Source organism: Protobothrops mucrosquamatus, unplaced genomic scaffold (genome assembly GCF_001527695.2).
Source record: "Protobothrops mucrosquamatus isolate PMUCROS unplaced genomic scaffold, P.Mucros_1.0 scaffold_128, whole genome shotgun sequence".
Classification (NCBI taxonomy): Eukaryota; Metazoa; Chordata; class Lepidosauria; order Squamata; family Viperidae; genus Protobothrops; species Protobothrops mucrosquamatus.
Window position 1 is genome coordinate 913,487 of NW_015386204.1, and position 25,617 is coordinate 939,103.

General features: G+C 38.4%; 1 protein-coding gene across 1 annotated transcript in view; it reads left to right on the forward strand.

Moving 5' to 3' along the window:
• Window positions 1-2,243: 2,243 nt before the first annotated feature.
• Window positions 2,244-25,617, forward strand: part of LOC107288952 (dedicator of cytokinesis protein 1) — a 178,730-nt gene continuing 155,356 nt past the window's right edge. Inside the window, exons 1-7 of the mRNA XM_029284458.1 lie at window positions 2,244-2,483; window positions 2,699-3,702; window positions 14,114-14,180; window positions 17,161-17,290; window positions 19,729-19,812; window positions 24,137-24,177; window positions 25,156-25,211. Coding sequence (XP_029140291.1) covers window positions 2,244-2,483; window positions 2,699-3,702; window positions 14,114-14,180; window positions 17,161-17,290; window positions 19,729-19,812; window positions 24,137-24,177; window positions 25,156-25,211 — 1,622 coding nt within the window. The remainder of the gene's footprint in view (window positions 2,484-2,698; window positions 3,703-14,113; window positions 14,181-17,160; window positions 17,291-19,728; window positions 19,813-24,136; window positions 24,178-25,155; window positions 25,212-25,617) is intronic.

Consider the following 25,617-nt stretch of genomic DNA (forward strand, 5'->3'; position numbering starts at 1 on the left):
GTCCCCCGCGCGGCCGCATTCTGAACTAGCTGGAGCCTCCAGGTGCACCTCAAGGGGAGCCCCATGTAGAGAGCATTGCAATAGTCCAGGCGGGAAACAACGAGGGCTTGAGTGACCATGCAACTGGTTATCAGGCGAGCCTGATGAAAAGCCCCCCTGGCCACGGCTGTCACATGATCGTCTAAAGACAGCCGAGCATCCAGGAGGACGCCCAGGTTGCGGGCCCTCTCCGCGGGAGCTAATGACTCTCCCCCGATAGCCAGAGATGGAGCCAACTGGCTATGTCGTGACGCCGGAAACCACAGCCACTTGGTCTTGGACGGGTTGAGTCAAAGCCTGTTCCTCCCCATCCAGACTCGCACGGCCTCCACAAGTCCACAAGTCATAGAAGGGCCAAGTTTGAAGACCCCTGATCTACAGTATCCCCTTCTTCATTTGAGATAACATGTTATGTAGACTAGAATAAAGTACTTTATCAAATTGTAGGATTCTCAAGATTTAATGCATTATCAAGGAAACGCATCAGGTTGGTTTCCACATGAATCAGAATCTTCTAATGCAGTGTCTGACTCATTCAGAAGCTAGAATTTGTACAAAATATGCACAATTACTGTGCTTGCATGAACTGACATCTTTTTGAGTGTTAAATGGGCTTTTCTCCAGCACTTGGAGATGGAGAATCCACCATTGGGTAGTAGACTGTATTCCTGCCCAATCAGATCAAGTCAGCCAAAGTTGCCACGCCCGTCCTGGGCCCTAGACCCCAGTCTTTGACTTGATCTTGCCCAAGACAGGCGTTACAACTTGGCTCTAGGCAGGTATTATTATTACTACTCAATGGTGGATTTCCACTCACCTTCCTTAATTGGGTTTCTCTTTTAAAAATTTTTTCCCCTCTCCCTTATCCTAGGGGTATTGGATTTGGCAAAAAAATTTCCTTTTAGGAAGGGGCTCCTTCCTCTTTATTTCTCCCCCACCCCTCTAAATTCCCCTACCGGACCTTTCGAGCAGAGGCTAACGGCTGTTAGCCTCGGAAAATTCACTCTTTACAGGAGTTTTTTTCTCGTTATTAACGATCGAACGGGCCCTGAATTTACCGGTAGGAGACTAACGGCCGTCAGTCTCCGAATCCCACTGAGCCGATAGAGCTTGCGGCTGCAGCTCCGTCGGCCGTTCAGGCGGTCGGGGAAGGCCCGGGGGGGTGGGGGTGCTTTTCTCACTTAAACGGTTACTTCGGAAAGAGGCCAAAGGCCGTTGCTCTCCGGAGTCATCTGTTTTTTGACGGAGCTTGCTTTTGCAGCTCCGTGAACAGTTTGGGGCGCGCGAGACGACCAAACGGCTGTTGTTCTCGTTTGCGGAGCTGCGGAGGCTGCCTCGTGGCCCGTTTGTTACTAGGCCCTTCTTCTATCGTTCGGGAGCACCCGGAGGGGTGCGCGCGCGCGTGTGCAGCCTTTGCTCCGATCGGCGTCTACAAGGCTGATCGGAGAAAGCAGAAAAGTTTCACTTGTTTCTTCTGTTCTTCGCATGTGGTGCGGAGACACTAGGCAGTGAATTGATTCCATTGCTTCGTTTCTGGCTGAGTCGGGGGAGGTCGCCATTTTGGACCTCGTGGTCCCTGGTTTTCTGCCGCGGCCGCCATTTTGGGCAGCACGCATTCCTGATAGACCTTCAGTCTGACTTATTGGAAGGGAAAAAATAAAACTTGTTAATTGATTGAAAACTTTTCCTTTTCTTGCATCTCTAAAAGTAGCTCCATGCCTTGACTACAACAAGGGCTGGAGTAGTCACAGGATTTGAACACCAGACAGGCCACCATTTTAAACGGCCGCCATTTTGTACATCCCTCCCTACATATCTGGTGAGACACCTGTTGTCTCTTAATTATTCAAACATCCTTCAGTTTTTCAGCTAACTACTTCTTCCTCGGTTTGAAGTCTCCTGGTACTTTAATTGGTTTTGCAAATTGGCACTAGACTGGGATTCCAGGCACCCCGCAATAGAGTGTCTGTCCTTATCCCAGTACTTAGATACAGGTTCCAGGCGACCCCTGCAGAGCGTCTGTCCTTACCTGTACATCAATATCAACCCTTGGATTCCAGGTGCCCCAATAGTGTACCTGTCCTTATCCAACCGGGTATTGTATCTGGGTTCCAGGCGTCCCTTGTAGTCCGTCTGTCCTTACCCAGAGTCTGTCATTCTCCAGACAACAGGAGCCCCTTATTGTGTTCCACTGTTATCGGGGAATGGAGGAAGCTATCCCTTCCTCATTGAGTGCCCAGCCATCCTCATCGGGTTCTCTCGGTCCGGAAGGCACTGGTAAAGCGACCCATAAGGGCCGATCTACCTCCAAAACTACTAAACAAGCAGATAAACAGGCTACCAGGAGACACCAAGCCTTGGAAAAAGAGTTTTCCAGAGCGCAAAAGAGAGCCAGGATGGAGACATCTGAGTCCACGGGCTTAGTCCTCGACTTACCCCTCGGGGTATCAGCCTCACCTAGGGGTGTTTGGTCGGGTGGGGAGTCATTTTCTTCTACCGCGCAGGGCAGAACAGAAGAGGTTCATTTAGTGCCCCAGCCTTGTCAAGGCCAGCGCAGGGGGTGCCGGAGGCCACGTTTACCCCTACTGCGGCGGGGCTTCGCCCAGCTGACCCAATTCCCTTCCTTTCAGAAGAGCGTCTGTCTCTATTGATCGCACAGGCGGTAGACCATGCTCTGGATGCCAGAGCGAGGGCCACTAGGCCACTTCCAACTCCTATCCCACAGCCAGAAGATGAGATTCAATATAATCCATCATCTCCATCTGGGTCTTGTGTTTCTGAGGATTCATACCTCATTCATCCCCCTCTTGAACAGGAGATCCAGTTGTCAGAGGAGGAAGAGATCCCTCAAGAGGTTCCCTCGTTCGCTGGCTTATTTAACCCTGCTTTCTTTGTTTCCATACTGCGCAAGGCCACATCCATGGCTCACCTGGGACAGGGTTCGTCAGCAGCAGAGGATCCCGCTCCGCCAGATGCGGAGGCGGCCCCAGTTTACGTAGAAACTGTTGCGACACAACACCGTATCCCCTGTCCTTCCTTGTTCCTGAATGCTATCAAGAAGCAGTGGTCATCTCCGGCTTCGCTTCCCTTACCAGGTACTATGGACAAGAAACTCTATAATGTGGCCAAGGAGCTGGAGGAGGCTCTGGAGGTACCGCAGGTGGACGAACCATTAGGACCCCTGGTATCGGCTACTGCCATAACCGGCGAATTTTCAGAGGCCCTTAAGGCTGAGGATCGCAAGTGCGAATCCACTTATAAGAGGACACACCAGGCGGCCGCCTGGGTGATCAAGACCGCTACCTCTGCCTCTTTCTTCAGCAGGGCCGCCCTCACCTGGCTTCGGGAACTCCAAGCCCGGATCCCAGTGGAGGATGTCCGTACGCACCTGGATCTCAGTAAGATGGTGGCAGCTACCGAGTATGTGTCGGACGCATCCTTACAGGCCGCCAGGTTTTCTTCCAGAGCTATGGCGTCCAACATAACTGGGCGCCGCATGCTCTGGCTGAAACATTGGCAAGCTGACGCTAAGTCCAAATGGAAATTGGCAGCTGCTCCTTATCAGGGTTCCAAGTTATTTGGGGATTCTCTGAATCCCTATTTAACGGAAAACAAGGATAAACGCAAGGTCCTTAAAGACTTGCTAAAACGGCAAAATAAAAGGTCTGGCTACTTCCCACGGAGGCAGTCCTTTCGTGGGGGAGCGAGATATACTTACACACAGAGGAGGTCTGTAAAGCAGCCACCTGGGCTTCACCTTCCCCTTTCATTCGGCACTATAAAATTGCTAAGTTTGCCTCTGCTGAGGCGTCATTCGGAAGGAGAGTTCTCCAACAAGTTTTACTCCAAAGTGCCACTCAGGACCAGTCTACTACCCACCCTTAGGGACAGTAGGCTTTGGTATGTCCCAATGGTGGATTCTCCATCTCCAAGTGCTGGAGAAGGGGCGTTGTCTTACCTGAACGCCTTTTCTCAGCACGGAGATGGAGAATCCACCTCCCACCCTTATAGGTCTTTTGGCCTTGTATCAGTTAGTTTGTTGAGCCACAACGTCTTGCTGTCAGTCAATGGCTACGCTCTCGTCAAAGACTGGGGTCTAGGGCCCAGGGCGGGCGTGGCAACTTTGGCTGACTTGATCTGATTGGGCAGGAATACAGTCTACTACCCAATGGTGGATTCTCCATCTCCGTGCTGAGAAAAGGCGTTCAGGTAAGACAACGCCCCTTTTCACATGTTGAATGCTTGAGAATAATAATGCCAAAATGAGACTTGTGATGAATTTGATAAAAGGCTTCATGCTCACCAAATTATTTTCCTATCTGTAAGATCCTGGAATTAGTGTACTCTTTTAACCTCACAGAATAGGATATTTCTTATCCATATATCATATAGCAGTGATGGCGAACCTTTTAGAGACTGAGTGCCCAAACTACAACCCAAAACCCACTTATGCATCGTTGGGTGCTGGGTGGGTGTGGCCCATTGGGTGGGTGTGGCCCATTGGGTGGGTGTGGCTGCGGTGGTAACAGCAGACTGGGTGGGACTAAAAAGTTCAATCAATTCCAACTTTGCAAGATCTTTTTTTTTCCCACGAGAAGTTGAAATTGACTGATTGATTGAACCTTTTTTTTTGTACACCGTGGCAGAGGCCTAAAGCGAAAAGGTTTTATAAAACCCAGCTGAAGGCCTAGGACTGGGGCGACGGCGCCCGTGCCCACAGAGAGGGCTCTGAGTGCCGCCTCTGGCACCCGTGCCATAGGTTCGCCACCACTGCCCTAGGAGCACATATTCCACTCTAAACCCTCCAGAAAGTTCATCATTGGGTGGGCATGGCTGTGGTAGTAACGGCAGACTGGGTGGGACTGAAAAGTTCAATCAATCAATTCCAACTTTGCAAGATCTTTTTTTTCCCCGTGAGAAGTTGAAATTGACTGATTGAATCTTTTTTTTTTTTGCACACGGCGGCAGAGGCCTAAAGTGAAATGGTTTTATAAAACCCAGCTGAAGGCCTAGGACTGGGGCGACGGCGCCCGTGCCCACAGAGAGGGCTCTGAGTGCCGCCTCTGGCACCCGTGCCATAGGTTCGCCACCACTGTCGTATAGTATACATTTTTAAAAAATAAGTTCAAGTCTGAGATCAAGCTGAATTCCTGATAAATTCATGGCCCCATATATTTTTTTAGCCATGATATAAAATGCTTTCTTGACATACATTATAGCAACACTGTGGGTGTTCCCCATGTTTTTCTTTATCTAGGTTTTTGACTGGGCCCAGTGCAGCTTAGCTCAGTGAGATCAGCCATTTTCATTTGTAGATATAAACACGTCAGAACATTTCAATATTTTTTTCAAAGCCTTCATTGCTATCATACAAAGTCCTACTGTCAGCCTTGCAAAGCATATTGAAATGAATTAATTTTAATTTATTGTAAGGTTACATTAACAAAATCTTACAAGTTTAAATTTCTCCCCTGCTTCTAAGATGTTTTTCACCCTCTATCCTTTTCTGGGCTAAGATGCCTCTTATTGGACCATTTCCCTGGTGGTGGTTCTTCCCTCTTCTTCAAAGGTCATTCTCACATACCAATACAGCTAGCATATGGCATGTTTCTTGAGTTTTGATTCTCTTACTGTGGATAATTCTAAAAGGCAAAAGCTTTCTTCCACTTTAGCATTTTCACATGATTTACAATCATGGCCCCATTATTAGTAGCAATAGCAATAGCACTTATATACCACTTCACAGTGCTTTAAAGCCTTCTCTAAGCGATTTACAGAGTAAGCAAATTACCCCTAACAATCTGGGTCCTCATTTTACTGATCTTGGAAGGATGAAAGGCTGCATCAACCTTGAGCCGGTGGGAATTGAACTGCTGGCAGTCGGCAGAATTAGCCTGCAATACAGTATTCTAACCACTGTGCCACCATGGCTCTTAGTATCATGTTTTCCCCAAAGTAAGACCCAGCCAAAAGGTAAGCCCTAGCTTGATTTTTGGGGGTGGACCTAATATAAGCCCTACTCCCAAAATAAGTCCTTGTTTTGGAGCAAGGCACACGCCTAAAAATCAAGCTAGGGCGGGGGTGGGAAGGTGAATCTGCCCCATGCGCCACACACCCGCTTACCGGTAGGACCGCCACAGCCAGGCCTCCCCACTCCCTGATACTTGTCAAGTTGCCATTCCTGGCAAGAGGTTGCACAGAGCTTTGGGTCGTTGGTCCTGCTTGCAGCAGGAAGCCGCATGGTGCTTTGCGCCGTTTCTGCTCTTCCTGGCAGGATGCTGCGTGGCTCTTTGGGCTGTTTCTGCTGCTTGTGGCAAGAAGCCGCATGGCAGTTTGGGCTGTTTCTGCTGCTTGCAGCAGGATGCCGTGCGGCTATTTGGGCTGTTTTGCCAGCAGAAATGGCCCAAAGAGCCATGTGGCATTCTGCCACGAGCAGTAGAAACGGCCTGAAGTGTGGTGCAGCTTCTTGCCGCAAGCAGCAGAAACAGTGCAAAGCACCACGCGGCGTCCTGCCAGGAAAAGTGGAAATGGTGCAATGTGTTACATGGCGTCCGGTCGCAAGTGGCGCAAGCAGCCACAGAAGTCAAGCAGCGGCGTGACAGTTGTTGGGGTATGGGAGGTCTGGCTGTGGTGGTCCTAAGGTAAGATATTCTCCGAAATTAAGACCTAGTGGATCTTTTGGAGGAAAAAAAATATAAGACCGGGTCTTAATTTCAGGGAGACACAGTAGTAGTTTACTTATTAGTAGAATCATTGGATATGAGATGGGCAGTAAATAAATTTTCTAACTAACTATTGTTAATTTGTTATGCTTGCTCTGCCGGATTGAATGGTATTACTGCTGCTATGATCCTAAGCCTTAGACACGGGTGTCAAACTCGCCGCATCACGTGATGTGTCGCGACATATCTTGACTTTTGCATTGCCGGAGCTGGGGTGGGTGTGGCCTCAGTATAATGCAACCTGCTCTTAGATGGAGATAGGAATTAGAAAGTTTGATAGCTTGTTGACATACAGCTGTTGAATGACGTATAGCTGATAGATAAAGGAAAACCCAAAGCTTAGTAGAGTTTACAGCATTGGTCTCTGGTTTGTTCCACATCTTTTGTGAATTTGAATAATAAGTAACAGTTTTCACTGTAGAAATCTATAGACTATATCTGGAAAAGCACATAATGCTGAAGGTTTGCTTGAAAGTATAACTATAACCCTAACCCTAAGTGGAATTTTCCCAAATAGGATTTTCCCATATATGTTACCAGGAAACATAGATAGGGCAGCGTAGAAAAGTCAGTGCTGTCCTAACCATTCTCAAGCACTCTGAGTTTATTGGTGATGTCCATTTTGCTCTCTGAGTTCATGCTGACCTAACCGTAACCCTAAGTGGAATTTTCCCAAATAGGACTTTCCCATGTATTTTACCAGGAAACAGACAGGACAGCCTAAAAAACTCAGTGCCCTCCTAACCATTCCCAAGCATTCCGAGTTTGTTGGTGATGTCCATTTTGCTCTCCGAGTTCATGGTGACCTAACCCTAACCCTAAGTGGAATTTTCCCAAAATTGATTTTCCCATGTATTTTACCAAGAAACATAGATAGGAGAGCCTAGAAAAGTCAGTGCCCTCCTAACCATTCCCAAGCCCTCCGAGTTTGTTGCCGATGTCCATTTTGCTCTCCAAGTTCATGGTGACCTAACCCTATCCCTAAATGGAATTTTCCGAAATAGGATTTTCCCATGTATTTTACCAGGAAACATAGATAGGGAAGTCTACAAAAGTCAGTGTGAAATATAATATCTGAGATAAATGTTGTTTTAAGAAAATTCGTTCTATTACATCAAAACTTAAGGATGTGCATTGTAAATTTTAGCCAGTAGGTGCACATTCTTGACAGATTCAGCATTTTCAGGATTTATGTGTGTGTGTTCAGATTTCTTGGTTTGAAATGAATTTTGAAGTCTCTTGGAGACATTAATTTTGGCTGGACCTGTATTTGATTTGTGGAGAGTAAGATCATGAAAGATGCATTCAGTCTGCCTCATTTGAAGTATATTTTGCCTTTCAGTTGTGCCTAAAACAGGAATTGTATGAAGCGAATAATTAGAGGACATATGTGAAAGAAGGTGGATTGCTATATAGCAAGGATGCTCAGAAGCATTGGTAGTAGTGCCTTGTTAGAGGTGGTTATTAAAGCTGATACATTCCTGTTGAGAAAGCAAGTATATTTTTGGTTTTGAGTAAACACCTTTCCTCTTCCTCCTCCTTCATCAACAATAGTTTCATTTTAAAGGTTTACTGACAGTGCCATTGTTTAAATGTCTGGTTACATTTCTGAGGGTTAAATGCTATTGGGCAGGAAAGCAACATGAGTTCTTATTCTTCAACTGCTTGAGAAAACATTAGTGGCACAAACTGCAGCTGTTAGCAGAAAGTTTCTCTCCAACCGTTGGCTTAAGTGAAAGGGAGAGCCAGAGGGATTGCTAGAGCAGATTTTTTTTTATTTGTAATTGTTAGAAGCTTTGTGATTTTGAGTATGTAAAAGGGTAGATAACTATTCTATTTTTGGTTTCCCCTCCACAAAACAAGCCCATTGTTCCTTTTGCCATAGTTCCATATAGTATAGAACATTTTACTGATTGCTTTATTTTGGTGTGACTGAAAATACAGCTTAGCTCATTGAATGTGCAAACAAAATGCTTGAAATTATGGTTAATGAAAGATAAATTTGTTAAAAAAAATTAAACTGATGTATTATTGGAATAAACATGCTCAGAGCAGTTAGAAGGCTAATATTTGATGTAGTTCTAGGGAAATGGGTTTTTGTAGGTGTGTAGGGATATACAGTATGTGTATGTAAAATGTAGCTACATATAAGCTAATAGTTATGTTCAACTATATGGAGAACAGGTTTGAAATTCGGAAGTGTATGAATAATAAAACAGCAATGAGAGCCAGGCACTGGATATATATATAATGGAGCTGGTAAATTTCATATTTCCGCTGTTTAATTTCTACATCTATAAAATGTCACTTTATATTAATTAGCATTGTGAAGAACTGTTGGAACAGTTATGCATTTGAGGCAACTGGGATAGAAACCCAATAAAGTAAATTCAGTTGCATTAATCATTGGAGAGAAGAGCTTTTAAAATGTAGTTTGTGGCTAGGGTACCATGTTTATATTGTTATCTCCTCTCTCTCTTTTATATCTGTGTTAGAAAATTGTGAGTAGTTTCTTTCCTCTTAAAATCATTTTTTTTACATTTCTTATACACACCTGTGACAACGGGTTCCAAGAACATTAATTTCTTACTAAATTTAGTGGCTACTGAAAATACACTCTGAATTTATCAGGAGCAACAATATGCTATTCTGATTCTTCATTGATATTGTAATTACTCTGATGTGACAAATGATGGCCTGTCAGTTTTACAAATATATTTTATTGTGCAACTGCAACTCATATAACATTTGGCTTGATATTGGCATATCCATTTGTAAGTGAATTTGTGAATAATTGACAATGGGTGAACAAACTCTAGTGATCACAAATGTAAAGTATTAGTTTTGCTGTGAGTGACTGAAATAAGCCTTTAGCAAAATGTATTCATTTCATGTCCCAATCTTATCAATTGTGTTTTACACCTACTGTGTTTTTAGTGTCATTCAATGTGGAAAATTATTAAAATAACAACAACAAATTTTTTTGGGGGGGGATTTGAGATCAATGATGGGCTGTTATTTATTGAGACAGGAACAATTATCAGCTTTAAGATTCTGATACTTACTTAGATGAACTTCGTACCTTTGTAACTGCAGAGTAGTTTATCAATTTCCTGCAATATATTGAAATGGAAGAGATTTCACAGGAAGATAAAAAATAAATGGGTACAACCAGTGGTATTTCAAGAAAGAACATAGATGCTGCAGTCGAAAAAAAAAATTAGGGAAAGTCCCCAGGCCATAAGGATTACGAATTGAATGATATAGAACTTATACAGATTTATTTGTACTGAACAGATTTATTGAAAGCCTATTGTCTCTCATTTAATCTTTAGATATTTCCTTTATTATGAAATTTATTTACCATAATGTTAAAACCTGAGAAAACCTACAAACGAGGTGCAAGCTATAAACCAATATTTTTGCTTAATGTGAATGTAAAATATTAATTATAATACCAGCTATAAACTGAAGAAACTTCTTGGATGACAAGCAAAATGTTTTCAAGGAAAAAAAAAAAGGCCCGTTGCCTTTTGGAAAGCACCTCTGGGACAATCATGACCTGTATGATTGAGAATCTCCATTGATACTAGCTAGGAGGTTGCAGAAAGTAACATAATCTGTAATTTATTCATCTTAATCTGGATTTACAAAAGTAGACAAGCATATGACAATGTCCTCCAGTAATTATTATTGTGGATATTGCAGCAAAGAAATTAGAATCACTTATTCTAATTTAACTGGACAATGAAAGATTTTCATATAGTTAAAATTAAATCTATGAAGTGATTTCTAAGAAGAAATGGATTTCCATCATCTTTTATTCAATTTCATTACAATTATATGTTTGCAGATATTATGAATAAATTTGGTTTTAAATGTTTCAAGTTATATTACGACATCTGGAAGCATGTCCCTTCTCTCTTTTAATTTTTAGTTTGATTATTGAACCTCTGGCTTCTGTTAGACAGTTTCAAGATACTGAGATTGTATTGACACATGACTGTAAATTGTTCTTATAAGTCATTGATATCAGAATTATCCTTGATAATTATGTAATGTCATTACCAGAATCATATAGTCATACAACAATATGGCTTACTGTATATTTGGAGTGTACTATTGGAACAAATATAGTAGATCTGAATCTGCCTTTGAGATCTACTATATCTGTGGATTATTGTAAATGATTAGAGACTCTATAAAGTACTTAGCTTTATATTTTTTCCTCCAAATATATAATAGTATATTGAATTAAACATCTAAATGCATAGGTGTAAATTTCAGTAGATACAACTCAATATTTAAATCTCCAATTAAGTTTTTAGAGCAAGGTTAATGTTATCAAAATGAATAATACAATGAGATTCATGTATATTCTAAGAGGTATCCAAATGTTACCTTTTAATTGGATACTTTACAAAATTATAAAGATATTTGATTTAGTGTGAATTGTAAATTAATACCAGGTTGTGTTTAATGTGAATCAAAATGCAGTTAATGTGAGGCTAACAAGTGTACAGTTGAGGGTAGCACACATGCAGGTGCCATTGGGGTTTTAAATACTGTTAATTTTTATGTATGCAAAATGGAGAAAAGGAAGATTCCATCAGAAGAAAACAGTAATGTGCAGATTAAATAGTTCACTGTGAAGGAATTTAAAATATTGTTTGAGTTGTAGAAGGCGTGAATCAAAAAAAATTATGGAAGCTGACCCTAACCTCAACTGAAGCATGCAAATTTGCCAGGATGTGGATAACACATTCTGCTTCTACCAACCTATTTATGAAGATTTAAAGAAAGAGAAAGCAGTTCAATCTACACTTCTAAAATACTTTGCAAGAAGTAACAGAATAGAAGAATAAAAGAGTTGGAAGGGACCTTGGAGATCTTATAGTCCAACCTCCTGCTCTAGCAGGAAGCCTTATACCATTTCAGATAAATGGTTGTCCAGTCTCTTTTTAAAAACCTCTGGTGCTGGAGCACCCACAACCTCTGGAGGCAAGTTGCTCCACTGATTAATTGTTCTGTCAGAAAATTTCTCCTTAGTTCTAGGTTGGTTCTCTCCTTGATTATTTCCATCCATTGCTTCTTGTCCTGCCTTCAGATGCTTTGGAAAATAGACTGATCCTCTCTTCTTTGTGGCAGTCCCTTAGATAATGGAACATTGATAGCATGTCACCCCAGTTCTTCTTTTCATTAAACTAGACATACCCGATTCCTGCAAACATTCTTCATATATTTTAACCATATGAAGCCAATACATTTTTGTATGTAAGCTTATCTTTATGGATCATATTTAGAATTTTTTAGTTTTTATTTTGTTTTCTATAGCTACTCTGGGACTTTGTTAACAATACATTTCTTTTTATCGTTTGCTGTAACATTTCATTCATATATATTTAAAAATGTATGTTTAAAAATTTTCATAGCCTGTTTCCATTGAGCTGGAACAATTATATTTTTCCTTAGAAATATCACTTCAAATAATGCAAATTGAATAATGTGGTCATTTCATGGGATTTATTAACTTCATTAGTTGAGACCAATCTATGTTTGAAAATAGAGAAGATGTTTTACCAGAATGATTGGGCTAAATAAGAAATCAACTCTTCTAATGATTACTTTAAAGATGTTGATAAATGTGCATGTTGAATATAATTTATCTGTAATTTTTGCTTACTATATATATAACTGAAATGTGTACTGATTAAACAGTAATGTCCCCAAGGCTCTAGCAGCCTGCAAATACCTATAATTTTAGGATTCTTAAGAGATGCAGTGATTGAATGGAACCAATAGTTCAGTTTTATAAGGGTTAATTAAAAGTAAAATCAAGATTAGTATTAATCTTTCTCACTCCTTGTGCTGTTAATAATCAAGAATTTATATTATATTGCACGGATGTCAAACTTGCCACATCACATGACGTGTCGCGACGTATTGCGACTTTTTTTGCATTGCCAGCAATGGGATGGGGGCAGCTTCGGTATGATGAAATCAGCCCACGGGCCGGCAGTTTGACACCCCTGCTATATTGCAAAACAGAACTTTGACATATTGAAGCCAGTTTGCATTATGTATGTATTTAACACATACTTTTGAAAAAGCTCTTTAAGTGAATCAGAAGCAAAATGAATAAATACTTGGAAGGAAACAAAAGGAAGTTCAGTAATTACTCCAAAAACTAATTTTAAAGAAGGTGTTTGACTCGTGACATAAGCATACACAGTTAAAGCAACGTGACCATATCTGCCTAAGATTCCAGCTTGAAAATCATTTTGCCTAATATTCTTTGGCATTAAAAAGTCACTTACCAAATTTTACAGTGACTTCATATCATAGTCAACATTGTTTTCTTGACAATAATATGAAAATGGTTTGCAATTTTCTCCTTCTCTAATGTATTTTTTCAAAAAAGTTTTCCAGTAGGGATATGCAAAATTTGTAAGTTCAGAACACAATATTATAAAAACCTCCAAATTGTTGTTTCCTCATCTGTACTATGCTGAATGTCCTTTGAAATGGATCAAGGTCTCCCAGAAACAGTTCTCCAGAATACTTCCTTATCTAACTTACAGTTATACATTTTAGTGGGCTCTCATTTAAGTGCTAACTATTGTTCTTAAATTTTTGAGATCAGCTGAAGAAGGCTATGTGCTTCTGCCTATCTGGGCCTACCTTATTTAGCTTGACTTCTTTGCAGTTTCGAATGAACGCAAATATATGTTTCTCAATATATTGTAATTCAGGGATGTCAAACTGGAGCCCATGGGCTGGATGCGTCACGCGCAGGCCACTCCCACCCTGATTCTGCAAAGGCAAAAAATGTCACGATACGTCATGATATGTCATGTGACGCGATCAAGTTTGACATCTGTGTTGTAATTGATGCTATGTTGTTGGTGAAGACTCCAAGTGAATCTCAGCATATTATTACACTGTATGATGTAACATACAGCATGGTTTTTAAAACTCATATATCAGAGATCAAGGTGTTGTGTATGAAGGGAAAATATAGTGAGTGATTCATACATGTAAGGACTGATGCTGGTGCAAAGGGCATTGCTCAGAATTCCACTTAGTGCCGTTAGAATGCAGTACTGCAGGCTAACTCACTGCTCACTGCCAGGAGTTCGATTCTGAGTGGCTCAAAGTTGATTCAGCCAGCCATCCTTCCAAGGTCAGTAAAACGAGTAGCCAGATTGTTGGAGGCAATATGCTGACTATAAACCACTTAGAGAGGGATGTAAAGCACTGTGAAGCGGTATATAAGTCAAAGTGCTATTGCTACTGCTATTCTCCACCAACATTTTTCTTAATATTCAAAATCTGGTATTTCTTTTTCTCAGATGGTCTCTTTTTATACTGACAGGGTGGAATCAGGTACGATTTTCAAAGATAGAAAAATACAGAAAGGTATAACAAATAGTGTTGGTGAAAACTGGGTTTATTTAAATTTCATTTTAACTTCTGACATTAATTTCTTGCTCACTATATTTCATTTTTTCTGTTCTTATCGTAATTTTGTTTAGCTTAACATGATAGATATACACAAACAAACAAACACACATGCACACTAAGCTCAGTTGTTGATGTATACATTTTTTTCTTCCCCAAAAGGAATTGGATTTTAACATTATTGTCTCTTTGGGGACTGCTTAAAGAAAGCTATGTAGAGCTGTGTGCTTCAGGCTGTCTCTCTAAGTTGGTTTTAAAAAAAGAAATTTAATTAAAATCCTATCACAAAGTACTGTGGATCAATGTTTCTAATTCATCAGAGGTCAGTATGGAATGTGAATGACAGCCCCTATCTGATGCCTATTTAGCTTATTGTATTTAGGGAGTAGATTGTTGGATAGACATTTGTGTTGTAATGAGTGTCAATGTCAAATTGTCATAGACTGATTAGCAGTTTTCTCATAGGCTTGTAGACTGAGCCAGAATTGAAAAACTGGTGGATGGTTTTGGAAGTGTCAGTACTCTGCTACAAGTATGCCCTGTTGTTCTGTATGCTAAGGCAGCAGTCTCCAACATGATATTTTCCAAAGTTATATTATTAAGCTTTTGTAATTTTCAGCCAGCTTTTCAGTGGAATGCATTGTGTTGGAAATAATATTAGAGTTAGAAACAGCAGTCTAGGTTGAAAACAGAACTTTTTTTGCCAACTTCCAAATAATATAGACAGTATAGTGTATAATACATCTTATATATTATAATTTAGGAAAATATAGAATGTTTGGACACAATCAAAAATTGAAACATTCTGCAGTGCTTCAATGTAATCCCTATGGATAGGCAGCAGAGAAGGTATTTGATATCGATAATGTTACTGGATAAGGTACATCCTTAAAAATTATGCAGTGTTATGTACTTCTAGAATTACTGTATAAAATAGTGTATCTTCCTGATATTTCCTGTTGGCTAAATTAGCTTTCTGAAATCTATCATGTTCTAAATGTGCTGGACTTCATCTTCCATAATCTCCAACCAAAAGGAACAAGCCAGACTGATTGATTTAACACAACAAAAAAGGGACAAAGTTGAACAAAGGTAGGCTAGGTTGTCCTCTGTGTTATATTTTTGTTTGTTTCAACATATTGAACTGTACAGTAGGTCTTTGGTTTTTGTGATGCCTTTTAAATTTTATATTTTGAAATAATGTTTAGTAAGGTTTACAGTTGTGTTATGAGCAGAAGTTTATTTTTTAAAATTCTGATGAGGAAGAAGGGATTAATGTCACTCTTTCATGGAGACTTTATATATTGATGTGAAATCTTGTATATGCCTTATCAGAAATTGGCCCTAAGGAATTTAATAGGACTTACTTTGAGGTAAGCTTGCATTTGGAATAACTACTTTTAATTCAGAGTACTCTGAAGCAAGTAATGACTTGCTCCAGAGAAGGCATGTATAGAATGAAATTCTATTAAGACAGTTCTGTTACAATGTGCATGTAATGAGGAAGTGACTCAGTTGAAAATACATCTGTAGCAATTTTGTGCTTCTCTAAAAATGATCTAAGAAGAGAGAATTTTTGTTTTATTTTTAAAGAGAGAAAGCACCATTTCAAATGTTAATTTAAAGCTGTGTTGGCAGGCCATACTTTTCACGATTTTGTGAGAAGATAAGAGAGAGGAATTGAAGAGAATGACTAGAGAAAATGCTGATGTAACTTTTTTTAAAGCTATTAAGAAAATGAAGATGAATGCTGTCAAAAACTATCCATAGAAGGTTTTTATCTTCTGAATATTTTGTATTCATTGTATACCTTTGAAGTTGTTTTTCCAAGAAATAAACTTTTGTGCTTTGTTTATTTTCAATTTTTCTTAGATAACTTGTTTATTTAAAAATACCCAAATGTTAGAGGGAATTAAGGCTTAATAATGGATTGTGTCTTATTTCAGAAACCAATTGATTGGTATATATGATCACTACTGGACATGGAAGTAGGCTTCCATATCAAAATTTCTTCCAGACAAGGTAGAAAGGGAAGGTTGGAGACAAATATTTATTATTGAGGATGTTGAACCAGTACTGGATGATTATCAAAATTTCAGTTAAAATTTAGAAGCTCTTTGATGACCATGTAAGACACATGACCATCAATCATGAAACCTGCAAACTAAGCATGATCAGCATAGAATGTGGACATACATATTGGATTTTAAACATTTGCCAGAAATATGGGATGGAATGATTTTTCTCCGACCAATTTAGAGAAGGATTTGCTGATGAGCTGAGCAATTAATTTGGCGAAACAAATACCCTAGATAATTTGGAAGAACATTCCAGGGTTGCCTGATAATATGTGCAACAGCTTTAACTTTGGGGATTGGTTGTAGGTTCCTTCGCTCAACACTGCTGTAACCTTGAACAATCCCTGGTGGTAAGTTGGGGACTACCTGAACCCACAGCCACCTGGTCTAGGTACAGATGATAGTAGGATATTGTTTCTCCCATCTAGCTTCACACAACTTGCAGGTATGGGGATTAGATTTTGGTAATCCTACTTGCCTGGCCTGGAGTTGAAAGAAATAATTGGTTATCAATAGCATACTGATGATTCTGAACCACATACGGTTGGATGATTTCACTCAACAGTTTTGTGTAGATGTTGAACAGAGGGGAGAGAGGCCCCATGGCAGTCCAAAAGCGGAGGTCTAGGGAGCAAGCTCTACCCTCAAACCTACACTGACTGAAACTGGTCCCAAAGAAAGGAATTTAATCAAGTAATTGAGATTCCCCTCTAGTAAGATTAATCTCTAGTAAGTGATCTTCCCTATAGAGTACATTTTGTAGTTCTTTCATAAGCAAAATTGGCATCCAGAAGTACCCTTTGTTATTTGATGGCAGGATCTATGCATGTACAATGCTGCCAATCTTTATTGTTTTACAGTCAGAAAAGTCTGATAGGCTCCTGGAGAAAATGCACTACTTTGTCATTTTCTTCTTCGTCCGATTGGGCAATTATTCAGAAAAGGACAGCATCATCAGTGGGGTGCAGATTAATCACTTGCAATTTTGGGGTATGAACTGTGAATCACTCAGATTCACAGTTATAATCTGAGTGAATAATCTGAGAAAACTAAAACAAAAGCAATTTACAAGCAAAAGTTTAAAAATTTACATTCATACAAAACAAAATTATTTGTTAAGAGGCAACTTTTTTAAAAAAATTGTTCAAAGCCCCCCCTCCCCGCCCAAAGTTTCAGGATATACATGGTTTGTTTTGTGCTCAAATCACTGATATGATAATTCTCCATCATGGCGAGTGGAGAATCCACCAATGGGTTTGCTTCGTCTTCTGCCCGTATAGACTAAGCCAGCCAAATTGCCACACCCCTCTCCCTGGAGCAGGACCCCAGTCTCGACTTAGTCTTTAGCCCGAGAGGACACACAACTTGGCTCCAGGATCAGATCACCAGATCAGGTCATACTTTAAATTTCTTGACTTTTTCCCAGGAGGGGGTGGTGGAAAACGAGTTGTGTGTCCTCTCGGGCTAAAGACTAAGTCGAGACTGGGGTCCTGCTCCAGGGAGAGGGGCATGGCAATTTGGCTGATTTAGTCTATACGGGCAGAAGACGAAGCAAATCCATTGGTGGATTCTCCATCGTCATGCTGAGAAAAGGTAAGACACACCCCTTTCAAGTTTAAAATATTACAGAACTATGTTTTGTACATAATTGCTGTGTATAAAAGGCAGAACCGTTAAGCATCCAGTAGAAGTGTACAGAAAGAGATATCTGCATAGAAATAATCTAGAATCTCAGTCAAATATGTCTGTTTATACTGACTTACTTATGAAACTAATATTTTATGTTGGAGTCTAGAAGTCATGTTTAAGCATTGTATTTCCAGGTTTTTGTTATGGATATGTGATCAGATATAAGAATTATTTATTTATATTATATTAATTTATATACCTTTTGGCTGTTTCTTAGCACTTCTATAATTAAAAAAAAATGCTACAGTCAGAGAGAATGGTTGCGGTTGTATTTATTAGCTCTTACTTCTACAATTTAGCCTTGAATCACTCAGTCATAAAGCTAGGTGACTGTTGATTATTGGCCTAATGAACCTCTGTCCTGAGAAACAGTAATTTCCATGTAAATCCCACAATACCATGATGTACATCTCAGTTGAGAACAAGCTAAACTGCAATCCCCTAGCCTTGTTTTATATTGATCAGCTGTCCATGGTTGCCTGGATTTAATATCAATTTGATCATGCTGATTCAGCCTGTTTTTTAATTTTGGCAGCATTCAAGATTATTAGTCTCTTACTTGGAATTAAGTGACAAGGATATGATGAGACATATTAATAACATTCCCAAATCTAAAGGCTTCTCCCACTTCCAATTTCTTTTAAAGATGAAACCAGGTAAAGAGCAAGAAGGAGCCCTCTATACTAAACTTCTAGCAGTAAAATAATCCAAATCAAATATCATTGAATGAGCTTCAAATGAAGGAAGGTGTAGAGGGAGAGCTGTTCCAGATTACCAAGGTCCACTTTATATTTACTAGATTAATATTTTTCATACATTGTTTTCAGTGAAAGTACTAATACAATTGATATTTTCTAGTGGAAATACATATCTATTTCACGAATTAAGGCAAATATATGTGTCCCAGGAGTAAATCTCTGGTTCTGGTGACCAACTCGAATTCGATCTCACATATCTATTTACCTGATACTTAACAGAACTTACTTTTGTATAAACATATATGAGTCACTGTTAATATATTAAGCTGAATTCATCTATACAGGAAGTTAAGCTTGATATTCTCTCAGTATATCCCCTTTCTGAAATGTGGCCAGCTGGATTTTGTGTATGGCATTAGTCAAGACCTCAGGGTTGGAGGGGCAGGGTAGCAGTCATTGGGAATCTCTGTTGATCTTCAGTGGTGCTGCTCCACAAGTTGCTGGTATGAGATCCTATTTTTGAAGATATGCTTCAAAAGCTGTTTACCAACTTTCCTGCTGCATAGCAACTTCCCTGCCTGAGCTGCTGGAGGCCAGCTGGGGGTTGGCTGTGGAGATCCCCAGGCTTGAAATCTTGGGGGAATTCAATTTGCCATCCCTAGGGTGGATCTTGGAAGCAGCTTGAGAGTTCATGGCTACCATGGTGACCATGGGCCTATCCCACCTTATCCTTTGAGTCTGTCCAGGGCAGTGCAACCATAGCATCACCCAGGACGGACATGTGCAACTTGGTATCTTTTGCCTTTTTTAAAAAAAACCCTTTATTTTACAAAGTTACTTTGGTAGTGAAACGGGTGGTGTATAAATTTAACAAATAAATGTTTGGGGGACTTTGATTTGGTTAGAGTGCTTTCAATCATGTCAGCACAATAATAGCTATAAATGTTTTTGTGTCTAAAGTTTTTGCTCATTTGGTGTTTTTTTTCCTGGCATTTTTAAAAATGCTAAAATAATGGTCTTTCTTCTTCTTCTCCCTTTTAGCATTCTATAATTATGATGCCCGGGGTCCAGATGAGCTGTCACTACAAATAGGAGACACTATGCACATACTGGAAACACATGAAGGCAAGTGGAGCAAATGTTTCTTTCATAATCATTCTCACAATCATTATCATTTTGGCTTAGTGTGTCTTGCTTATTTTGGAAAACCAGTTCTATTTTGAGACTTAATGAAATATTGAAACATTGAAATGGGCACTAAAATTAACAGTCACTACACTATAAACAGGCATGTTATAATTGACGAATAACCTTTGTAAGATGCAAATGTCTTTTTTTCTTTTTCTGACCAACCCCCCCCCCCAATGATTAATGTTTGTGTACCTTAATTTGTATGGATCTTTGGTAGTATCCGTTAAGGAGTTAGAAAGGTGATAGATGTTCTTGGTATCCTTGCAGATAATAAATAGAATCCATCTTTTAGAAGGGGTTAATCTTAAATGCTGAAACTATAAAAGATACTTATCTTCTAAATTACTTATACTGCTTTGTAAAAAAACTACATGGTAGTCAGCTATTTCAGAAATAACCTTTTATATGCATTTTCTTCATCATAAATTAAAGCAGTGGGAATGTTTACTATTGCGAGATGTTTAATTAATGAAATGTATACAGAGGCCTCTCCATTTTGTTTTATTAGCAGCTCTGTGAAAGTGATTTGCCAAAGTTAAACTCTCCATTCTTGAGTAGGGACTTGTTTCCAGGAATTTTCAGTATTGTAAGATAAGGGACAATTTCTTCATTCTTTCTCTTGTATCCAGCTGTGCTTGTCTACCTTTGACTGTATTATATTTTCAGTCTCCTTGTATCTGCAAATACAATGATGCAATCCTTTAACAATTTTATTGATTCTCCCCTATTACCCCTCCTACCCCCTCCCAGTAAGCTCTTGCTAGAATTATTTTCTTTCTCATCAATTTATACATTTGCTTGCTCTTCCTTTGCTCCTTTTCCTCTAACCTTTAGACATAAATGGAAGATGTTTCCACTGATACAGTACTGTGTAAGCTAGGAAAAACTGCTGGCTTATAATATGTACAGTAATGTGTCTTTTGGGTGGCAAATGATATGTATTTCCACTTTCATTTTCTATATGTTTTTTTCTAAAAGTCAAGCTTCATTGTTTCATTGCTGCATAATGATGATAGTTATGTGCTAACTGAGTGGCAGCATAAATTAGATTCTGAATGTATGGTTTACGCTCATGGATTCTATGTCATTCTAATGGTCTCATGTGCATAAGTGGACCTCTGCAACTCTGTTTTAATTTAATTATTTCTTTATACTATTTCTAAAGTACAATAAGAGAAAAATATTATGTCTTATAGCTCAACTCCTCATGATTTTGTGGATATGACATGTAATGTTTTGGGGGAAATAGTGTGGTTGTGTTTTGCCATTGCCTTATATTTTTTCAACTTCTTATACTAAATTTCAGTCATTTATGTATGGATTTAAACACTTGGAAAAATGGAATCATAATCCCAGAATGGAAGTTGCATTACAAGACTAGGGCTAAATCATGTCCTCCTCCTTAAAAAAAATAATAATCTGTATACAAAATTGAAATTGATATTGGTTTATAATATGTACTGTAGAAAAATGATTAGTTACCATAATAAATTATTTATCTTTTAAAAAAGGTAAGACATTTAGTTACTTGCTTCAGTCAGTATTTGGATATAGGTTTTTTTTGGTTTGTTTTTTATACTGATTTGAGCTTAATTCTGCATTTAGCTTTTTTTTCGCCTGTAGGTTGCAACTGTGAAATAAGAGAAAGGCTGTGAGAAGAGAAAATACATTCTTCCTCAGCTATACTTCCAGTTAATTCTGATGACCATAATGTTAGCCTTTGGTAAGACTGATAGCAGTAGGAGCTTTTCTGTGAGGAAGAAGGGAATTGTTATTATGATTAAGATAATATTCTGACAATATCATAATGATTCCTTGGCATATGCTGAGATGCATAATATTAAACCACTATTTATTAAGTCCCCATATAATTGTTCTATGTATCCAACCATAATATCACCAATTACTGTGATCTGTACTGAATATAATACATTTTATAATATAAAATGTACTATATATGATTTATATTAGCAATTTTGACCTTGTTCCTTTTAATATTTCAGCAAATGAATATATTTTCAGGAGAAGGGCAGCTTGTTCATTCTATTTTAATTGCAACCCTCTTGCTAGAATACTCCAAAGTAAATCAGTTGATGTGTTGATATTTAAGATAACCTTTAGATTACAGAATAAAGTTCTCTCTTCTCTATTTGCCTTCCACCTGCAATAGTACTGTAGCCAAGCTTCATGAGTGGCAATAAAAAGGAGGAAGAGTGTCCTGCTTCTGCTTTCAATTACTCACTTAAACACAATTGCTATGGTGGTTCACAGTTTACTTAAGGTCATGCCAAGTACCAGAAAAATCAAGAGATCCAGACAGTTCAAATGGATATAAAGATTTTATTGCAAACTTAAGCGCTCTATAAGAATCTGAACTACTAAAGGTTAAAGCAATTTGGTGGTAAATAAGGAATTCAAGGTGGACTGGATTTAGACCTCTTATGGGCGTGAGGCGACTCATGACTGACGATGCGTTTGACCTCTCTCTAAAGCTCAGCCTGGCATCTCCTATAGGTTAAGAGATAACAAAAGCATGCAAACCAAATAAAATTTTAGAAAAAAATGCTTTTAACGGGAATGCAGAGAATAGTCCAAATTAAGTCCAAGGTTCTGAGAGCCAAGTCATTGTTTGTCATTCAATCCAAAGGTCAGAATTATATGAACAAAATTTACAAAAAGTCACACAAGAGCTAGAGATCAGATTATTTTCAGCAGTGTTACTCCCTTGCTTGACAAATAGCCTGATGTAAAGTCTCTTCTCTCCTCTATACTTGCTGGGTGGGTGGCAGGCTGGAAGGCAATACATCAACCTCACTTGACTGCTCAAGTTGTCTGGGTGGTGCCTGTATTAATCAGTCTTAGGTGATTATTGGCTTGGTGTCTCCTGAGACTGACATTCCACAGGTTTAGCTTGAGTAGTTTATTCAGATTCAGATTCAGAATCTTGAATCCTGAGCCTGAGTCATGACACAGAGAGAAAACTAAAAACAATATATTAAATGTGGAATTCCTATCAAGAAGCAACCAATTAAAAAGAAATAAAGGAAAGAGAAAAGAATGAAAAGAGAAATATTGGGAGGGAAAAAAAATAAAAGGATACAATGAGAGATAGAGGGAGAATATGGAAATGAAACAGCAACAAATTTCAAAAACTGTAACAATGATTACAGAATGGGTAATCATTCAGTAAACCTTCATTTGTTTGAACTCCATAAGCCTGAGCCTGGCATATATAACAGCTTACAGTGCAAAGTTTCTTGCCAAATCTGTGCTGAATGGATATATTTTGTGTGAAAGATCTCCTCCAATTTGTCTGACATAGCACTATGATTCTGGATGTTTATTGTTTGTGAGATTTTATTTTAATTAAAAAGTTATCCTAAACCAGAATGAGCTTGCTAGCAATAAAAACACATGATGCTGATCACTTGCAGATGTGTTGCAGATTGGAACACAGTGAATGAGGCATTGCCACTTTATTTCTCAAGTATGGCATGTTGTTTCCACAAATGTGAGAAAAGTTTTAATAAACTGAAACAATTATATTATAATATATAGACAGTGAAGGCTATCTGAAAAATATCTCATAGGTACCACTGTAGAGTTAACATTGGGAGAGGGAAAGGCCTTATCCATGCAGAAGGATATGAGGAAAATAGAAGTAGAATCTACATTGGGTATCACATATTTGTTTGAGCAAAATATTTCAGTATACATCTTGTATAGATTTTAAATAACTTGCTGTAAACCAGGGGTCCCCAACCCCTGGCCCGCGGGCCAGTGCCAGAGCTGTGGTGGCGCAGTGGTTAGAATGCAGTACTGCTGACTAACTCACTACTCACTCCAGGAGTTCAATTCTGAACTGCTCAGCGTGGACTCAGACTTCCATCCTTCCGAGGTCAGTAAAATGAGGGCCCAGATTGTTGGGGGCAATATGCTGACTCTATAACCACTGAGAGAGGGCTGTAAAGCATGCTATTACTTTTGCTGGGCAATGGGAATTATTGCCTTTGGACAGGTGAGATTTAATCTTTATTTTGAATACAATTATATTGAATAAATTATAATAAAGGAATTTTCTCAGATACTTGTCAATCTATAATTTTTCAGTAAGGAACCAGAAAGCAGGAAATTAATAACTATTAATAAAGTCCTCTTATATTTCAACAATACATCACAATTATGAATGGTAATATATCTGGGCAATCTTATTTTCCAATTAGTTTATTGAAACTTATTAAGACATTTTACTTTTTAGGTTGGTACAGAGGTTATACTTTGAGGAAAAAATCAAAAAAAGTAAGTATTTTGTTTCTGTATTAGTAATGTCACTTTTTTAAAAAAGTATAGGCATTTATAGTAATCTCCCAAGTGTTTTATTATAGTTTGAAACTATAGATAAAGCAGAAATGTTGATGAAATAAAACTTTTAATTTAGTGCTATTAAAAATAACATTTTTTTTTCAAACAAATAACATGAATTTGTTGTATTTACTTCTTGAATAGTAGTAGGTAGATCCATTATATTTTATATCTCTTCACAAACAAACAAGATTGATTACTAGCCTTTATTTGTACTTATATATTTTTCTTTAAAAATAATTTGAAATTCTGGACTTCAGTGTAAAAGGAACACATTTAATTGAAATTGCTTCCTTTTTAAATTGGATAATTATTAAAATATATTAGAAATTGATTACTCACAGTTTATAAGGATAAGGAGGGAGAGTTTATGGAATGAAGGCTTGTCAATGTGATATTAACTTTTATTCAGTGTTACAGTGCATCAGTTCAACATTAGGTAGCCTAAAGTGGAAATAAAGGTTCCAAACTTTTTCCCTACATACATAGTAGAAAGAAAGTTGATGGAGTAGAATATAAGGCTTGTTTTAGCTCATTGTTCAAGAGTACAGCAATTTTTTTGGAGCAAAATTGTTATTAGCTTCTGAAACTGATTATCAATGAAACATTCTTTAAAATTATAACCAAAGGCTCAGTAAGGCTGGTTTTTATAAAGAAAATCTTATTGAACACTTTTCATAGATCATCCAAAAGTTAGGAAAAAAGTATAATGGATCAACATAGACCAACACTTAGAATAGAATGGTCTTATTTGAGATTCTCCTGATATTTCAGATTATCTATCTTATTATTTGAGCCAATTGTTCTGGTGGTATTTGTATTTCAAAATGGATCACCAGAAAAAGATTATAATTAAAAGCTCTACTGGACATATTGTAAATAAATAGTAATGAATTTATTTTTCTTACTTAAAAGGGAATCTTTCCTGCTTCCTATATACAACTTAAAGAAGCAATAGTTGAAGGAAAAGGGTAAGTTTTGGGCTTAAAAATAATAGATGAAAATATCAATTATATGATTTTTAATACATTTTGAATGTAAATAGGAGTGTGCAGAAAAAATGAAGTCTGAAATGTATTTTGTAATTATGAATATCGTGGTAACAAAATGACAAGAGGAATAATGCTAGACATCAACAGCTTGATTTGCATTTGCCCCCCTATGTTTTGTAATACAATATTAAGATACTTTAGTTGAGTAAACCATTAGTGTGAAAGTTTAATTTCCCTAGTTGATATTCCCTGAAAACCTATGTACAGCACGTGTCAATATTTATGAAACTGCTCTTTAGTTTATATATTTACACGGGCAGTATTGGGAAACAGAAACAAGGTTTCCAAGCAGAATGACTTCTTCTGATTTAGAATAATATTTGCT